This window comes from Caloenas nicobarica, chromosome 8 (assembly GCF_036013445.1).
Source record: "Caloenas nicobarica isolate bCalNic1 chromosome 8, bCalNic1.hap1, whole genome shotgun sequence".
Lineage (NCBI taxonomy): Eukaryota > Metazoa > Chordata > Aves > Columbiformes > Columbidae > Caloenas > Caloenas nicobarica.
This window is the reverse complement of record NC_088252.1, coordinates 12125550-12141180: the sequence shown is the minus strand read 5'-3', so window position 1 is coordinate 12141180 and position 15631 is coordinate 12125550. Positions and strand designations below refer to the sequence as shown.

At 37.9% G+C, this 15631-nt stretch overlaps 1 protein-coding gene across 1 annotated transcript in view; it reads left to right on the top strand.

Annotated features, from left to right (window-relative positions):
- COL4A4 (collagen type IV alpha 4 chain) overlaps positions 1–15631 on the top strand; it is a 67018-nt gene that overhangs the window by 27924 nt on the left and 23463 nt on the right. The window contains exons 17-27 of the mRNA XM_065639796.1: positions 3618–3687; positions 4847–4951; positions 5531–5695; positions 6254–6346; positions 6682–6845; positions 9833–9905; positions 11337–11443; positions 11980–12163; positions 12935–13003; positions 14063–14167; positions 14712–14930. Of these exons, the coding sequence (XP_065495868.1) occupies positions 3618–3687; positions 4847–4951; positions 5531–5695; positions 6254–6346; positions 6682–6845; positions 9833–9905; positions 11337–11443; positions 11980–12163; positions 12935–13003; positions 14063–14167; positions 14712–14930 (1354 nt within the window). The remainder of the gene's footprint in view (positions 1–3617; positions 3688–4846; positions 4952–5530; positions 5696–6253; positions 6347–6681; positions 6846–9832; positions 9906–11336; positions 11444–11979; positions 12164–12934; positions 13004–14062; positions 14168–14711; positions 14931–15631) is intronic.

Sequence of the window (15631 nt, the reverse complement as noted above, 5' to 3'; positions counted from 1 at the left end):
CAAAGTTATTACCGCAGTAGAGAGGACAAAAACAATAGAGCATAAATTTTAACACTAACGGACTTGGCTCTAAATATTCTGAAATACGAAAGTCAGTAAGTGTTTATTTCCCTCTGAAATAATCTTTTTGGAAAGCTGCACATAAAACGGTAACTTCCCTTAAAGGATAATTAGTTGCATCTGTGAAATCAAAGAAATGACACGTGAGATTTTAGCAAGAATCGCCTCTGTTATAAATTGAAGGTTAAGATTGGAACACACTCTATATAATCTGTGATGGCAAAAGGAAATAAACTGTGGCTGGTCCAAACTTGCCATTAGTAGTACACTGCTAAAGACACAGTTGAAAACAGACAAATAAAAAGCTACAAACAGGTTTTCAAGAAGCAAGTTTACACATAAGAAATGACAAGCACACAGAGAAAATAAGTAAAAGCACAATAAAAACATCTGTTTTAGTCACAGGCTTACTTGTTTCTAAGGTAGGACTGACAGGAGAGTGCTAGATCAGCTTCTTCAGCCAAGATTTCATTTATGTAGTTGTACTTAGGGAAAAAAAATTGCCCATAGATGTTAATTTTTCTGCCATTTGCCCATTAGCAGCTTCACAACAATGTGGGATCATTTAGATACTAATTAGACAGAAACACTGAACATCTTATTTAGTAACAGAAGGATCATTACAGTCCATTACTACCCAAAACTAGAATCAAACCTTAAGTGTTTTGCTGTTAAAAAGTACTCACCCTGATGTGCATATTGTTTTAGTTGGAGGGATCATTAATAAAGTTAAGACATTGTATAGACAGAACAGTGCATTCCTCAGTCTCCATTGAGCCCAGACCCTGAGAAGCCATCAATTAATGGTACAAAGAGTAGGCATACTAGGGGAAGAGTTTCAATGATGGCAGTAATGCTTCGGAAAGATGAAATTCCGGTTGCTAACACATGAAGCAAAAGAAAACTAATTGAGTATGGACACAAAACATCAGGTTAACTCATGCAGATATGCAAAATTCAGAATGATTGCACAGATGCTGTAGTTTTGCTTGAAAAACAACTGGATAAATCTGATTGTTCCTAAAAAGTGCAGATATATCTAGCTGGCATCAACTGTTCATCTCGTAATCAAATCACATAAACTGGAGAAACAAGAATATAATTAACACCCCTCCTGAGAATAAGTCATCCTCTCATAGATTTTCTGAAATAAACACATTCAAATAGAATCCAAAATAGACTCAGATTTGAGAGAGAAAGAGAGAAAGAGAAAGAGAGAGCGAGAGAGAAAGCGAGAGAGAAAGCGAGAGAGAAAGCGAGAGAAGAAACAAAAAGAAAGTAAGTCTCAGGAAAAAAAAAACCAGTTGCATTCAAAGTAGATTTCATCTTTAAAAAATGTTAACTGTTGCTTAAAGCAAAGAAGAGCCTTGAAGGAATTGTTGGCCTACCTTTCGATCCCTAAGTCTGGACATTGGCAACACCGTGTGGATCTTGACCATGAGCCAGCAACATGCCCTTGCTGCAATGGCAGCTACTGGTATCCTGGCCTGTGTTAGGAAAAGCATTAATATTGCCAGCAGGCTGAGGAAGATGATCCTTGCCCTCAGCACTCATCTCCATCCTTGTAGATATTCTAAAGCTGTTTGGACATGGTCCTGGGCAACCAGCTCTAGGTGGTCCTGCTTGAGATGGAGGGTTGGACAAGATAACCTCTGGATATCCCTTCTAACCTTATCGGTTCTGTGATAAATACGAAAAAAGACAGAAGGCAACTTCAGGCAAAATACAATGGAGGATATGAGTCCTATTGAAATCACTCAGAGACCATTTGTCTCTGCTACTTATGGAATGAGTCTCATTAAAATAATGAATGGTCTTTACAGGAAGTGAAAAATGTTCTTGGCCATTGACATTATATAAAGCTATAGAAACCTACAGAACAAACACTGTGTTTAATGCTTAATAGGGATATCAGTAAAACTGACAAGTGATTATAAGCTTTCATTTTAAGAAGATTCCAGGTTACAGAATAGAGATATGCTTCTGTTGGACGTTTGTGGCAGTATTAGTCAACAAAATAGTCCAAACATATATATCCCACTATATAGGAGTGTAGCAACAGTGAAAACACAGCAAGTACAAAGGTGTCAGCCAGATAGTGTCATAAAACCTAACAGCCTAAAGACACATATTTTCAGAGACCACCACCGGAATTTGTCCCTGAAGGAGATATCAAGAACTGAAATTTTTTACCTTGGGTCATTGACTCTTTAGTTGTTGTGTTCTGGTTGTGTCATTTTAAAATCAGTGTGATATTGTACAAATCTTGGGTACTTTTATCATAATTAAATTAATTTTAAATCTCAAAATACTTTTTGAGTTTATCAGAGGAAGAGAAATGCTACATTTATTTTTTCTTTCCTGCCACATGGAAGACTCTTCTATGTCATTAGGGAAGACAAATTTACATTCCTGTTTAAAATAGCCAAAGATGAGACAGTGACATTATTTCATTCTGCAAGACAGAGTCAAGGGAAAAAGGCCAGCCAAAAGTCAAGAGGACAGCAGTCAGTGACAGCTCCAGAACAGTTTAAATATCATAGACATATCAACTTTTAAAAAAGGCCAGAAAGAGGCACATACTCCTTGTTTTTACTTGTGTAAGAATGGACATCCAGTTTTGCAGTCCCAATTTTCCTTGTCTGTGTCCTAAAAGGCCCTGAGCTCTAGTCCCAGGCACACAGCCTCACTACACGGTTCCCACATTCACATTCTTGTTTTCTTAGTTCCCACTTGCTACAGAGAGCAGTGTTGATTCCTAATCTACAAAGCAAAAAGTGTAATACAATTTGCCACATAAAAGACCTCCCTAAAATCCATTTCACTTGCAATTCTAAATATCAAAATCCAAGCAAATTTAGAAATCCTCCAAGCAAGAGTGATTTTCCTTGCCATTAGCAGGCACTTTTATGTTTCCCTGATGCAGATGTTTTAAACTTCTAAGAACTTTGAGTATCCCTTACCATCGATAATCTGTCAGACTGTGAAACCTCAATTCTTAATTTTTATCTGTCACCACAGAAGTAATTTCCAAATTCTGATATAGAATTTTGAGGCAAAGAATTACAACTTGGTTGTTAAATCAAAACCTCTCTATTAAATAGGGTACTGATTTACTATAATTGATTCATCTTTACAATACATGAATGAAGTCAAATGCAACAGTCATAAGTTGTGAAGAGTCAAATAGATACGTGCAATAGAATCATAGAATCATTTCGGTTGGAAGAGACCCTTAAGATCATCAAGTCCAACCATAAACCAACTCTGGCACTAAACCGTGTCCCTAAAAGCCTCATCTAGACATCTTTTAGACACCTGCAGGAATGGTGACTCAAACAGTAGGTATATTACTGTTTAGTCACTGGTATCCTGAAATATAATGATTATTTATATCTTTTGGTCTGATTTTAAATGCTATAAAGTGTCAAAATGGAGTTTCCCAGGTGATATGTGTCACATCCTTACATACTCCACCGTTGCTGTAATTTTCAATTATATGGTTGCACATTGTGTATTTGTATCTATCAGTAAAATTTATTTTTGGACTTTTACAGGGGGATCCAGGAGAAAAAGGGCCCCCAGGTCCTCCTGGAGCTGTTGGAACTTCACTGCTTCCTATAAAAGGTTGTAGCTAGTTTTAACTAGTCTTTCTGCTGTATAAAGTGCATAGGACCTATTTTGCTAAGGTGTTTGAAAGCGATCACTAGGGATTCAGGAGACAGAATCCTAAAACATTATCTTCCCAGGGGCCACACATTATGTGTTTGTTTGTGTCTCACTGATCTTACTGGAACTACATTAAAGTTTCAGGTGAAATGTTTGCTTGAAAGATCTTCATGCATACAGTCACAGGTAGATCTGCAGGACTATGCCTCGCTACTGGACCTAAGCATATTTAAGAAAAAGCTATGAAAAATAAGTCCATTCTGGATAATGGATGTCAAATAAGAAAACCAGCCTTCCCATTGTAATTTAGAATTCCTATTTTCAGAATTGCCACAACACACAGATTTTTAGACTGCAATGAAGCTTTCTATTGCATAGCAGGGATGAAATCCTGGAACTAGTACTCCCAACAGATACCTGTCAATCTTATTACCTTCCTGTCTAAACCTCAGGCTAGGTTTTTATGTCATAGCTTCTTTTATCCTCATCTTTATCATCTAAGTGGTGAAAAGATGTGTGAAGGTTCTTATTTCACAGCAGGAGGCAGTGGGGAACAGCCAAGCCTACTGCCTGGAAGGGATTTGCTTTGGCATCTCACACTTGGGGAACCTGTATTGTAATTTGATTAAGGCCTTTATATCTGATACAGGTTTTACTTATCACTATGTAACTGCAATTTTAAAATTTATTATAACAATTTTGAATATACTTTTTAAAATTTGGATAATTTCAACTAGGATGATCCTGAAATGACCTCCCTGCGTGGACTGCCAAATGTGCATAACATGAGATGCACATTTATTTTATATGCTACATGTATTTATTTGGGGAAAACACTTCTCTTGATATTCTGAAATATGTAGCACAAAGATACTACTATGGAATGACAAAGAGTTAAAACTGAGCCCATGAAATGGGCAGGAATCCATAGAAAAGTAACCAAATCCTCCCACCGTAAAATGAAATTATTACACATTTAATAATGTTTCATAAAGACAAAAGAAGTTGCTGTATTTCACTTTTGTGTAGTTCCCAAATTATAATTTTGGTTGCAGTTTTAGATAAGATATCAGTTGCATAAGGTGTTCAGTTCACATGTTTTTATAATTCTGTGTAGGTCCACAAGGAGATCCTGGATTTCCGGGTCCTGCTGGTGATTCGGGGTTAGCTGGACCAATTGGTCCTGCAGGCCTGCCAGGAAGACCAGGAGATGATGGAACAAGTAAGAGAAGTGGGGGATAAAATGTCAATTATATACCAGCAAGAGAAAAAGCAGCTAAAAGAAAACTGTTCTTTGTTCTTCCTTGGTACAAGTCACCAGCAGTAAGGATTTGAGCTCTACAGAGAGCTCAATAAAAATATTAGCTCAGCACTTAGTGGGGGAAAAAAAAAAAGGAACAGAAGACAAAGCAGAATGCTACCATTGACTGTAAATCCATGGTGTGCCTGTTTCTGGAATGCTGTGTGCAAAAATTCTCTTCTCCATCTCAAAAAGATATAAAAGGAAGGTGATGAGGATGACTTTGCTCTGTATAATGACCTAGAATAACTGAGATATCTGGAAAAGAGATAATGGGGAGGAAGAAAAGAGATAATGGGGAGGAGGAAAAGCAGCACTTGAAGGTCTAAAACAGGAGCCTTTTTTTTCCTGGGAATCCTGGAAAACCTAAAGATTTAAGTCTTTTTATATAAAAGCTCTTCTTCAGAACAGTTCTGAATGGTCTGTAATTTCATCCTTGATATCTTGCTGTAATTGTTACTATTAAGCTGAATGGACTACATACCTTTATTTTCTTTATAGGTCTGCCTGGCCTGCCAGGAGTAAGTGGGGCACCAGGACCTCAGGGTTTTCAAGGTGACCCTGGTTACCCTGGAACAGGTGAATTGATCCCAGGAAGACCTGGATTTCCTGGACCACCAGGCCTACCAGGACAGCCAGGAAGACAAGGCTTACCTGGACTACCCAGTAGGTTCATCAGCAATTTATATGTCAAGAATATCATTCTGCATATTAATAGATGTATTGCTTTTGTTGGTCCTGCTAAAAACATAGAGGTGAAGAGTGCATTTTGACAGATATATCGAACTTTACATGTGACGCAGAAAACGAGTTTTTCCTATTAGTTGTCGATCAGCAAAATGTTAAGATTTTCATGGTTTTCTCTGATTTAAACCCACAAAGTAACATATATGAAAAATGTCCCTAAAAATACATTACCAGAAGTTAAAAACATAGCAAACTGGGCAGGAAACCCAAATCAGCATCCTTAAGTAAAGAAATAGGAGTTATAAAATTCTACAGTGGAAAAAGGAAGAAGTAGTGGCAATGAGAAAACAATGTGTCAACATCAAGTCTACCCAAACTGACTTTTGTATGACCTATAAGCAATGACTTGTAAAGTATTTCTTAAGGTCTCTAGCTTTTCATGTGAAGATAACGAGATAAGGGAGAGGAGAACACATGACCTAAGCATGGAAACAGTCAACCTGATTTATACTAGCTGTACAATTTGTTTTTTCAAAGGTGTAGTCTGTACTGACAGAGGGATCCCTGGAGAACCCGGAGCAAAAGGTCAGATAGGCCTTCCAGGAAGAAAAGGTGAAAAAGGTGAAAAGGGTAAGTACACCTGGATAGTAACAATTGGAATAAGAGACCTTTGCCAGATATGTCAGACCTAAATTTACAAGAAGTTTATGGTAACTTGGAGGATAAGGCCCATCAAGGTGTGGAGTTAAATGGCGTGTTGGCACTGAGGCTTCTAAGGCAGTAGAGACATGTCAGTGCAGCAGTTCTTCAGCACTGCAAAGAGAGACTGTTATGCTTTACCCCTTTGAAGGCCACAGTGAGATAAAATGGTCTGTGCACTGCTCATGTAGGAAAAAAAAAAAAAGGTGTTTTTTTGTGTAATAATTTTGCAACTGTTTCCATGTAATTTTGACACATTTATGTAGGAAAACAAGGCCTCTGCTCATGTGGTGCTGGTCCTCCTGGTCCCCGTGGTGTGCAAGGACCTCCAGGTACTCAAGGAAGGAAAGGACAAATGGGATATCCTGGAAGACATGGAGAAAAGGGCGATCCAGGCTTATCTGGTGCAACGGGATCACCAGGGCTCCCTGTGAGTAGTTTTCATGAGCTTCCGTAAATGAATAACATCAAGTTATCACTTACGCAGGAGGCATTTAAGCAGGGTGGTGGAGAAACTGCCCTGGAAAACTATCTGAAAGTTTTATTTACTTTTGCTTCTTACAGTCTTGTTGGAGGAAGCATTTTATTAGCTTCTGTCTGATTTCCCTTGCAGCAGCGGGCAAAGCTTTACACCAAGAGACAGAATCCCATGCTGTGTTTGTGGGGTGGCCAGAAGGCTTAGGAAAGCTGGTCTGTGTTCATCTTGGTTTGACTTGGTTTTACTTTTAGTTTTGAATACCCATTGTTTTTCTTGAAAACATTGTAGATGCAAAAATTGCTCCACTGAAGATGATTTTCCGGTTATTTCAAGGGAAAGCATTTCAAGCAAAACTTCATCAAGGCAAAGAATTGCATGATGTCAGCAAGTCGAGATGGATTTTATGTCAACAATCACTTACAGGGAGTGGGACGGGGTCTGAAGAAAAAGGAACTCTTGATATTATTCAGGCATTTCAAGTTACTTTCTTTATGCCTTTTTAGAAAGTAATTGAAAAGCTTTATTTATTTGATGGGCTTAATTAATTTTGTGAGGCAGCTTGAACATAATGTGGACTCTTTCACTCCCATAGAGTCTGAAAGGCACTGCTATTTATTAGTGTTTATCACTTTACTGTTCTGTATTACTTTATAATCTTCCATTTTCAGTCACTACTCAGTCAAAGTTTGCTCACCACAAGGATCAGCTGCTATAGGCCACACCTTGTCTGTCTATGACGTACATATTAGCAATGAAGCTGAAAGGGAATAAAATTTTGCCCTTGATTTAGTAGTTCTTCTAAGGAAAAATTACTATAACCATCAAAATAAAGACCTTTCATTTGCTTGAATAGCTTCCTTACAATGTAAGAATTTAATTTCAAGTTCCTCAAAAGCAGAAACTGAATGAACTTTTTGGTACTAAAGACTCTGAGTACTAAAATCATTTGACATCAGCATACAATGTTCATTTTTTTCTAAGACCAGTCCATCCCAGTGTTAACAAATATGACATCCAGTTTTTTATGAAAAAAACCTGTAAAGATTTTTCATGACAAGATGAGGGTAAGTAAATAATTAAGAAATATTTAAAAGGTACCTTTAGGTCCAATGTGTATTTTTACTTTAACATCCACTGTCAGCAGGATTAACAAAAAATGCAAATTTGAACTCAAGACCTAAATGTTTCCTGGGTCAATAATTCACTGGGTGATGCTTGTTGCCTGTCTCAGTAAAACTGGCTCTTACTTTTGAAAATAGACTTATTTTCTTTAATGTGCTTCATATAGTTTATCTTATTCCCCACAGCGAGCAATAATTCAAAACACCACTTAATCGGACTGCCTTAGGAATACATTATAAGATGATTTATTGGACTTGCTGTGGTTTTTGTTCCACTTGTTCTGACCTGCCATGTGGACTGTACATCCAGGATGCTGCGTACCAAAATGGTGCCAAATGGGCTTTTTAATATACTTTTTTTCTTTTAAAATATAGGTAGATATGTTTGACTTTATGACTGGGTTTTTGTTTGGGTTTTTGAGGTTTTGTTTTGTTTTAATAGCAGAACCCTTTTTCACATAAGGAATTGCTTAAAAATTTCCAGAATATTTTCTTTCAAAAGAAAAAAAAAACACGACAAAACTATTGTGAGACTGAAGGAAGTGGAGGGGCTCTGTCATTCTAGTTCCAATGGTTTCATTACAAGGTCTGCATTTGTTTTTATTTTTCTTTTCTTAAAATCCTGTTACCTGAGTGGATTATGCAAGATTTCAATCTTTTTATTACTTTGAAAGTATGCTTTACCCTTGTCGTTCTGAAGCAAAGCTTGAAGCCTTGTCCTGAACACTTTGGTATTCTTAGGTTACTTAAGTGAGAAACAAGGACAAAGTAATCAGTTTGGCAAGACATAATTCACTTTTATACAGAAGTGCTTTGGTCTAATGGATTTTCTACATTCCATTTTTCTTTCTAAATATCTCATTTCAGTTTCCAAACACTAATAACTGGTCACTGCCAACTTGATGATCTAGACATTGAAACAAATAGTTACTGCTAATTTCAGACAGATAACATTTTTCAGAAGTCTCGTGCCAGTTTTACAACTGTCATAATTTACAGTTATTTTATAAATTGTATTTTTTCCACCTATTTCTTAGAGAAAGATTTTGAATAACAGAGGAAAATAGCTAAATTATACCCCAAATTTTCAACCTTAGTAGCCTTTTCCTTCTGTGTACATTTCACATGGTAAAATATGTTTATCCACCTGTATTGTTGCAAGACCAGACCCTCACCAATGATCATATGCAACATGCACTCTGCTGGGAGAACTGAGAGCACAAATCAGCATAAAAATATAGAGAAGTACTTGTTTCCCCCTCTAAAACTGTCAAGTCATAGATACTTCTGAAAGTACCAAGGTACCTAACTAGATGCAGATGAAATTTTTTATTGGCAGCTTTGTGGGCTTTCACTCAGAAAAAAAGCATCACTTACTTACAGCCACATTCACTTCTGGGAGAACAGCCTCCTCCAGCAGCCACCGCACTCCAGAGATTCCCTTCCTGCTTAGCCTCAGTGGATTGTGGGTTGAAGTCTGCAGTGGGAAGAGTTTGTGAATCATTTGCATCTTAATATTCTTGCATTTACAACCACAGCTGTATATGGCCATAGACCCAATTCTTCTACTGTTACCATTTCTTATAGTTTTGTATCTGTGCATTTGGCAGAGTCAGGCTGAAAAAGGCAGGTGCCATTCACATACCTCTTTATAGACATCAAAAGAGAGAAGCGTTTCTCTTTGGTATGTTACTTTAATTGGTTTGGTTTTGGGAAACAACACAAGAGCAAGAGAGAGATATCTATTTTCCCCTCAATTCCCACACTTGCTTCCTTGCTGGAGATAACTGATAACTTTCTTTTTTTGTCAATGGTTAGGGGACACCTGGTGCTGCTGGACAACATGGTGAAAAAGGAGAGAAGGGTGATCCAGGACAAGTTAGCATAAAAGGTAAACACACATTTTATCGTAGCATTTTTGTTTCCTATACAACGCTTAGACAATAGTGTGAGAAAACCATCTACTCTAAAAAAAGTCATTAGTTCAGTAAGTTACTGAAGCATAGAGGTCATGTATATCCAGACTGCTTTCTTGGTACCGTCTCATTCATTTTCTTCTTGCTAAACACAAGAATGACACAGGATTTTGTGGCTTTAGTTGAGCCATAAAACAGTTTAACAGTTTGTCATTAATGCTAAAAATGACTTTTTATGTCATGTCATTGATAATCAGAGTCTTCCAGAGGTCTGCGTAGCAGAGACTAAGCAAAATACAAGTATTGTGAAAATGTGAAGAAATACTGTTGTACAGAAGCCACCTCCTGAAGCGTCCTCTACCAGTATACCAGCTGTTATTGCAACATAAATCACCAACATCCTTCTTGCAAAAAATTCAAAGACTCAGTGACTATTCAGATTCCTGCTCCTGTTTCTAAAAATTACTCTTGACCAGGCATTGAAGAGGAACAATAGGCCACCAGTTGCACAACTGAAATTTTTGTAATTAAATAGATCAAAACCTCTCCGCAGTTATGGTTACAACTTGCAAAAGCAAAAGAAACAGGCAACAACAAATTACAGCAATCTGATAGCAAAGCTTAGTTAGAAATGCTAAACTAATTATTCAGACAAAAGATTGTCCGTCTCATTGTTTAGGAAAAGTTAGCCTAGCTTTGGATGCCTGTGTTTGTTTACAGATGTTGGAGCAGGGCAAAACATTTGCTGTTTATTTGCAAAGGGTTTCTTGACACAGCAAAATGAATCTTTGGGTTCGAATAGTTTTATAGTCCTTTATGCAAAAATTATGTTTTCATAAATATCAATGCAAGAGAAACCTAGGGGTAAAAGAAAAAAAACCCACAGCTTTGGGGAATATTGATGCAAATATTCTGCACCATATGGCATTGCTATTTCCTGATTTCACTGAAATATAAAGTAAAACTCTGACTAGTTTCAATAGCAAAATGTTCTCATTCTGTATATAGCATGAACAAAAGCCACATTCTTGTGGTGCCTGTAAACACTTCTTTTACAGAGAGACCAAGTTGTTCCATGAGGTGTCCAACTACATACTGCCTTCCTAAGCCTAAAATACCTAATTAAGGAAATATGAATTAAAGAACCGGAAATTATCATACAGATATGATGAATGGTTACCCTGCATTTAACTAAGCAAAGAAAAATAAAAAGCAACAAACCAAAAAAAAAAACCCCAAACAACCAACCCCCCAAAACAACACAAAACAAAAAAACCCCAAAGAAACAAAAAACAAACAAAACCCACAAAAAACAAAACAAAAAACCCAAACAAACAAAACAAAAAACCAAACACAAAACAACCACCTTACTGCAAATATTATACTTTTTTTTAAAATGTTTTAAGGAATAAAAGGTGAAAGAGGTCCTACTGGGGTTCCAGGATTTCCAGGCCAAAGAGGTAATGATGGCAGAGATGGGGAACCAGGATTGCCTGGGGAAAAAGGAGCTGAGGTACGCTTGACTTTCTCAGAATTTTTTTTTCCATTTCAGTTAACATTTTATGAAAGGGCTAGCTACTTAAAGAAAAGTACAATTTTATTCCAATTTCCTAGCAGATTAATCACTTTTATAATTTTATGTTCACCTAGATAAAAAAATAATAGCTTTTATCCATTGAAACATTATTTTCTTGGAGGCATTACTGTTTATTTTTTATTCCTGAATATAATTTCTGCATATACTATGCGCCAATACTATGGATCAGGAAGAGGAAGGAAAAAACAAAACAAAGAAACAAACCAACCACAACAACAAAACAAACCAACCAAACAAAAAAAACCCCACGACAAACAAACAAAAAAAACCTAACACAAACCTCTACCCTTTGTTCCTATTGTCCTTGAATATTTAAACTACTAATATCATCCATGTCACTTCATTGTGGAAGAGCGGTTTCTCCGGATAGGTGTCTACATGGCTTCTGAAAATCAAAAGAGAGGAAAGGAATTAGGTCTTATTATTTCTTATCAACAATTTATTTCTTTTAGGGTGATTCTGGAGTCCCACTGCCGGGCGATAAAGGATTCCCTGGGGTCCCAGGACTTCCTGGGCTAAAAGGACAGATGGGATTGCCTGGTTTGGGGTTTCCTGGCCCTCCAGGAGTCAGAGGTAGCCCTGGAGACTTTGGTGATACTGGTAATATTGGGCCACCTGGTCCAAAGGGCCAGAAAGGTAATTTTGAATGTTTAAATTACGAACCAAATGACAGAATACATGTTTGGTAGCATCCATTACAGTTTCATCTGTATTATATATAGAGTCACTAATTTACAGTGAAAATCAATTTAGGCAAGCTCCGTGGTCATGTGAAATATGGCCACTGAAAGGTACAATACAGTCAGCGTTCAGCAGCAGACACTAGTGAGATATGAATTGCAAGGGGCCTTAAACCTGCAATGTGCCACCTGCACACTGTCAGAGGAATTGTTTTCTGCTGTGAAGAGTATTCCTAAGTGTAAGAATTTGCAAGGCAATGCTTTTTTGCTGAAGGAGGAGGGAAATACAACTCATACTTAGGAATTGGCCTGGTTTTTGTTTATAAAAATCCCTACCAAAATAAAAACAAAAAATCTGATAGCAATATGTATGAGCCAGAAATGTAAACAGAATTGAGATAAAAATACTATTTCTTTCTTGCAACAAACTGTTGTAAAGACAAATTTCTGCAGCAACTAAAACCAAAACAAACAAAAAGTCTTTGCCTTTACAGAATACAGTTGTATTACAACAGTTTGAATCATTACCAATATTCTACACCAAATAAGTGTCAAGTACTTTAAGATTCCCTATCAAACCTCAATTAATATGGAAGTAAGAATGTGCATAAGCAGTCCCTTCTCTTTACCTTCACACATCTGGTTGGTTAGTTCCACAGATTAGAGTAAATGTTTGGATTCCATTTATTCTGAAATCAAACAGACCAGTTTCTCCCTCTTGCTTCAGGTGAGACTGTCTGCCTTACCTTACCGTACCCTGGAAATCCAGGTCCCCCAGGCTTTAAAGGTGTTCGAGGTATGTTTACAGATGGGAAAATTTTTGGTTTTAATTGAAATGGAGTTTTAAGTTGCTCATTAAAAAAGAAGCTATTCTAAAAAGATACGCTCTCCCAGTTTTTCAACAGATACATGCCTCAAAATGTAAAACTGCAAATACACAGGAACATACTCATCTAATAGAACCAAGGGCTAGACAGCTGCAGTTAGCATCATCAAAAGGTGTGCAGGCTGCCTCCACAGAAATGACTAAAGGAAGGTAGCTTGAAACTGTCCTGCCTCAAAATGCACGAGAGAGTCTAAAATACACAGATAGCTAGAGTCAGATAAGACCTAGAATATGTACATCTGGATGTCAGGAAAAAAAGCTATGCAAGGCAAAAATATGCTGCAAATCTGTAATTTCTAAAATTATATTGCTCATGGCAAGTTATGACTGAGCCCTAAAATCTGAATACTTATTACCATTACTTCAACTTGTTCAACTTAATTTAAATTCAAAGAACTTATCCAGAAACTGACAAGATATTGCTTGTGGTCACCTCCAAAACGTTTGAAACACCTCAGGAAATCCTGATCAGAACAAAGGGAGATTCTGGATTTTCAAGCTCCTTAATATGGCATTACACAGGTAATACATCAGTATTGTAGGCAGTAGCTAATATTTATAGAGACATGAAATAACAGGGATTGAGCTCATCTGCACCATTCCAGAAGCAGCATATAGCTCAGGAGAACATAAGAATGAGTCGACACCTATCATTCACTAGGTGAATATTGTCGATATCTTGTAACATTAAGATGTTATAGGAGATTTTTTTTTCTAATTTACTTTGGTGATTTGCAGTCTGCTGTTCATGCATTAGGAAACAAGTCCATTAGGGACAACAAGTCCTCTTCCCCAAAATGTTAGAAACAGATGAAAACCACTTGTCTTCAAAATACATGAATTTGCATGGGATAAAGAAGAAATACTGTTTCCTTATATCACACATTTTAGAACTCTGACAGTTGGTTTGTGGTGTTTCGTTTGTTTGTTTTCTTTTTTTTATTTTACATGTTTTCTTTCTGTTTCCAGGACCAAAGGGTTTAAAAGGACTTCCTGGTCATCCTGGACCAAATGGCTTTGATGGGCAAAAAGGCCACCAAGGGAGGCCAGGAGCAGGAATCCCTGGGCCAGAAGGTGAATTATGCTTTTTTTCAATCCAGGAGACCTGCTAGCCAAGCTGTAATGCATACATGCAGGGTAAGGTAGCTACCACGGTGGAACAGAATAGGAAGCACATTTCAATGAAAGCTAATGGAAGAGGAATCTTCACCTGTTTCCCTTTCTTTCCTCCAGCATTGCAGGTGCTGCAATGACCTAAAGTTCAGTGTCCAGAGAGGAAATATTTTCAGAAAACTGAGAATGATTAGTATAATTTTAGCAAAGGGTTTGAAGTGGACAAGAGTGACAGTACACAAGAGAGATGCTGCCCCAAAGGAAATCACTGTCACTTCCCACAGGAATAATTACCTTCTTCAATCGTCGTGTATCATTAGCTGTAAACGAGAAACCTGAAATTTAATGGATGATGTTATTTTTCTTTGCAAAGTGATAACTTAATTCTGGTTAAATTTGCATTATAACATTCCAGTTTAAAAAAGAAATAAAACCACAACAAACAAAACACCAACAACCAACTTCTGAATTATGCCCTATTTGAATTTAAAAATCATATCAACAGGCTTTCGAGGCAGAGCTGGTGATCCTGGTGATGAAGGTGAAAGAGGATCTACAGTTGATGGTAGAAGCGGCCCTCCAGGCCCACCTGGCATAGATGGTCAGAAAGGGGTTCAAGGTGATCCCACATATGGTCCTCCAGGAATCCCAGGCAACAGGGGACTGCCAGGGCCACCTGGTGCACATGGAGCAAGGGGTGATCCTGGCGTTCCTGGGCTTCGAGGTATGAACCAGTTTTTATGAAGCATTTCCACACGCTCAAAGGGGAAAATCTGAGCAAAGGTCGTCCTGATTCAGATAAAACTTACTCTTACCTGGATCCCTAATGGTGACTGTGGATGGTATGCCCTATTTTTATGCTTACATTTTTACAGTTAAGGTTGATCCTCCACTAAGGAGATCTGTACTGCAGATTCTGCCTTTGCCCAGTCCATGGAGTAACAGTGCAACTTCCTATTCTTACTACTGTTATTTGCTGCCTTATGGCCATCTGTGCTTAGGGCCTCCTGCTCTGCCACACAGACAGGCCCTGCCTCAGGGTGCTTACTCATACCTGAAAAGACTGGCAAAAGGTGGGAGAACACTCAGGGAGAGAGAGGGTGAACTTCTTTGCCCAGAGTTATACATTATAATCTTCAATATCTTGGGCACTACAGTCCTCATTTCTGCAGGGTAGTTTTGCTGGTTGCTGCAGGTGTCTCCACAGTGCCACTTCCTTCCCACTTCATAGCAGATGTTGCTGTTTGCTTTTATAGGTCTTCCTTTTGCCTGGCCCTGAGCAGATAAACACCCCCTTCTGTGCAGGGAACACCTATAGAACTGAGCCCAGCGCTGTGTAGCTGGTGCATGCCAGCGAGTTCCTTCCATTCTGCTCCTACACACCAGAAACTAGCTTTTCGTGCCTTAAAGTCCTCACCTATAGGT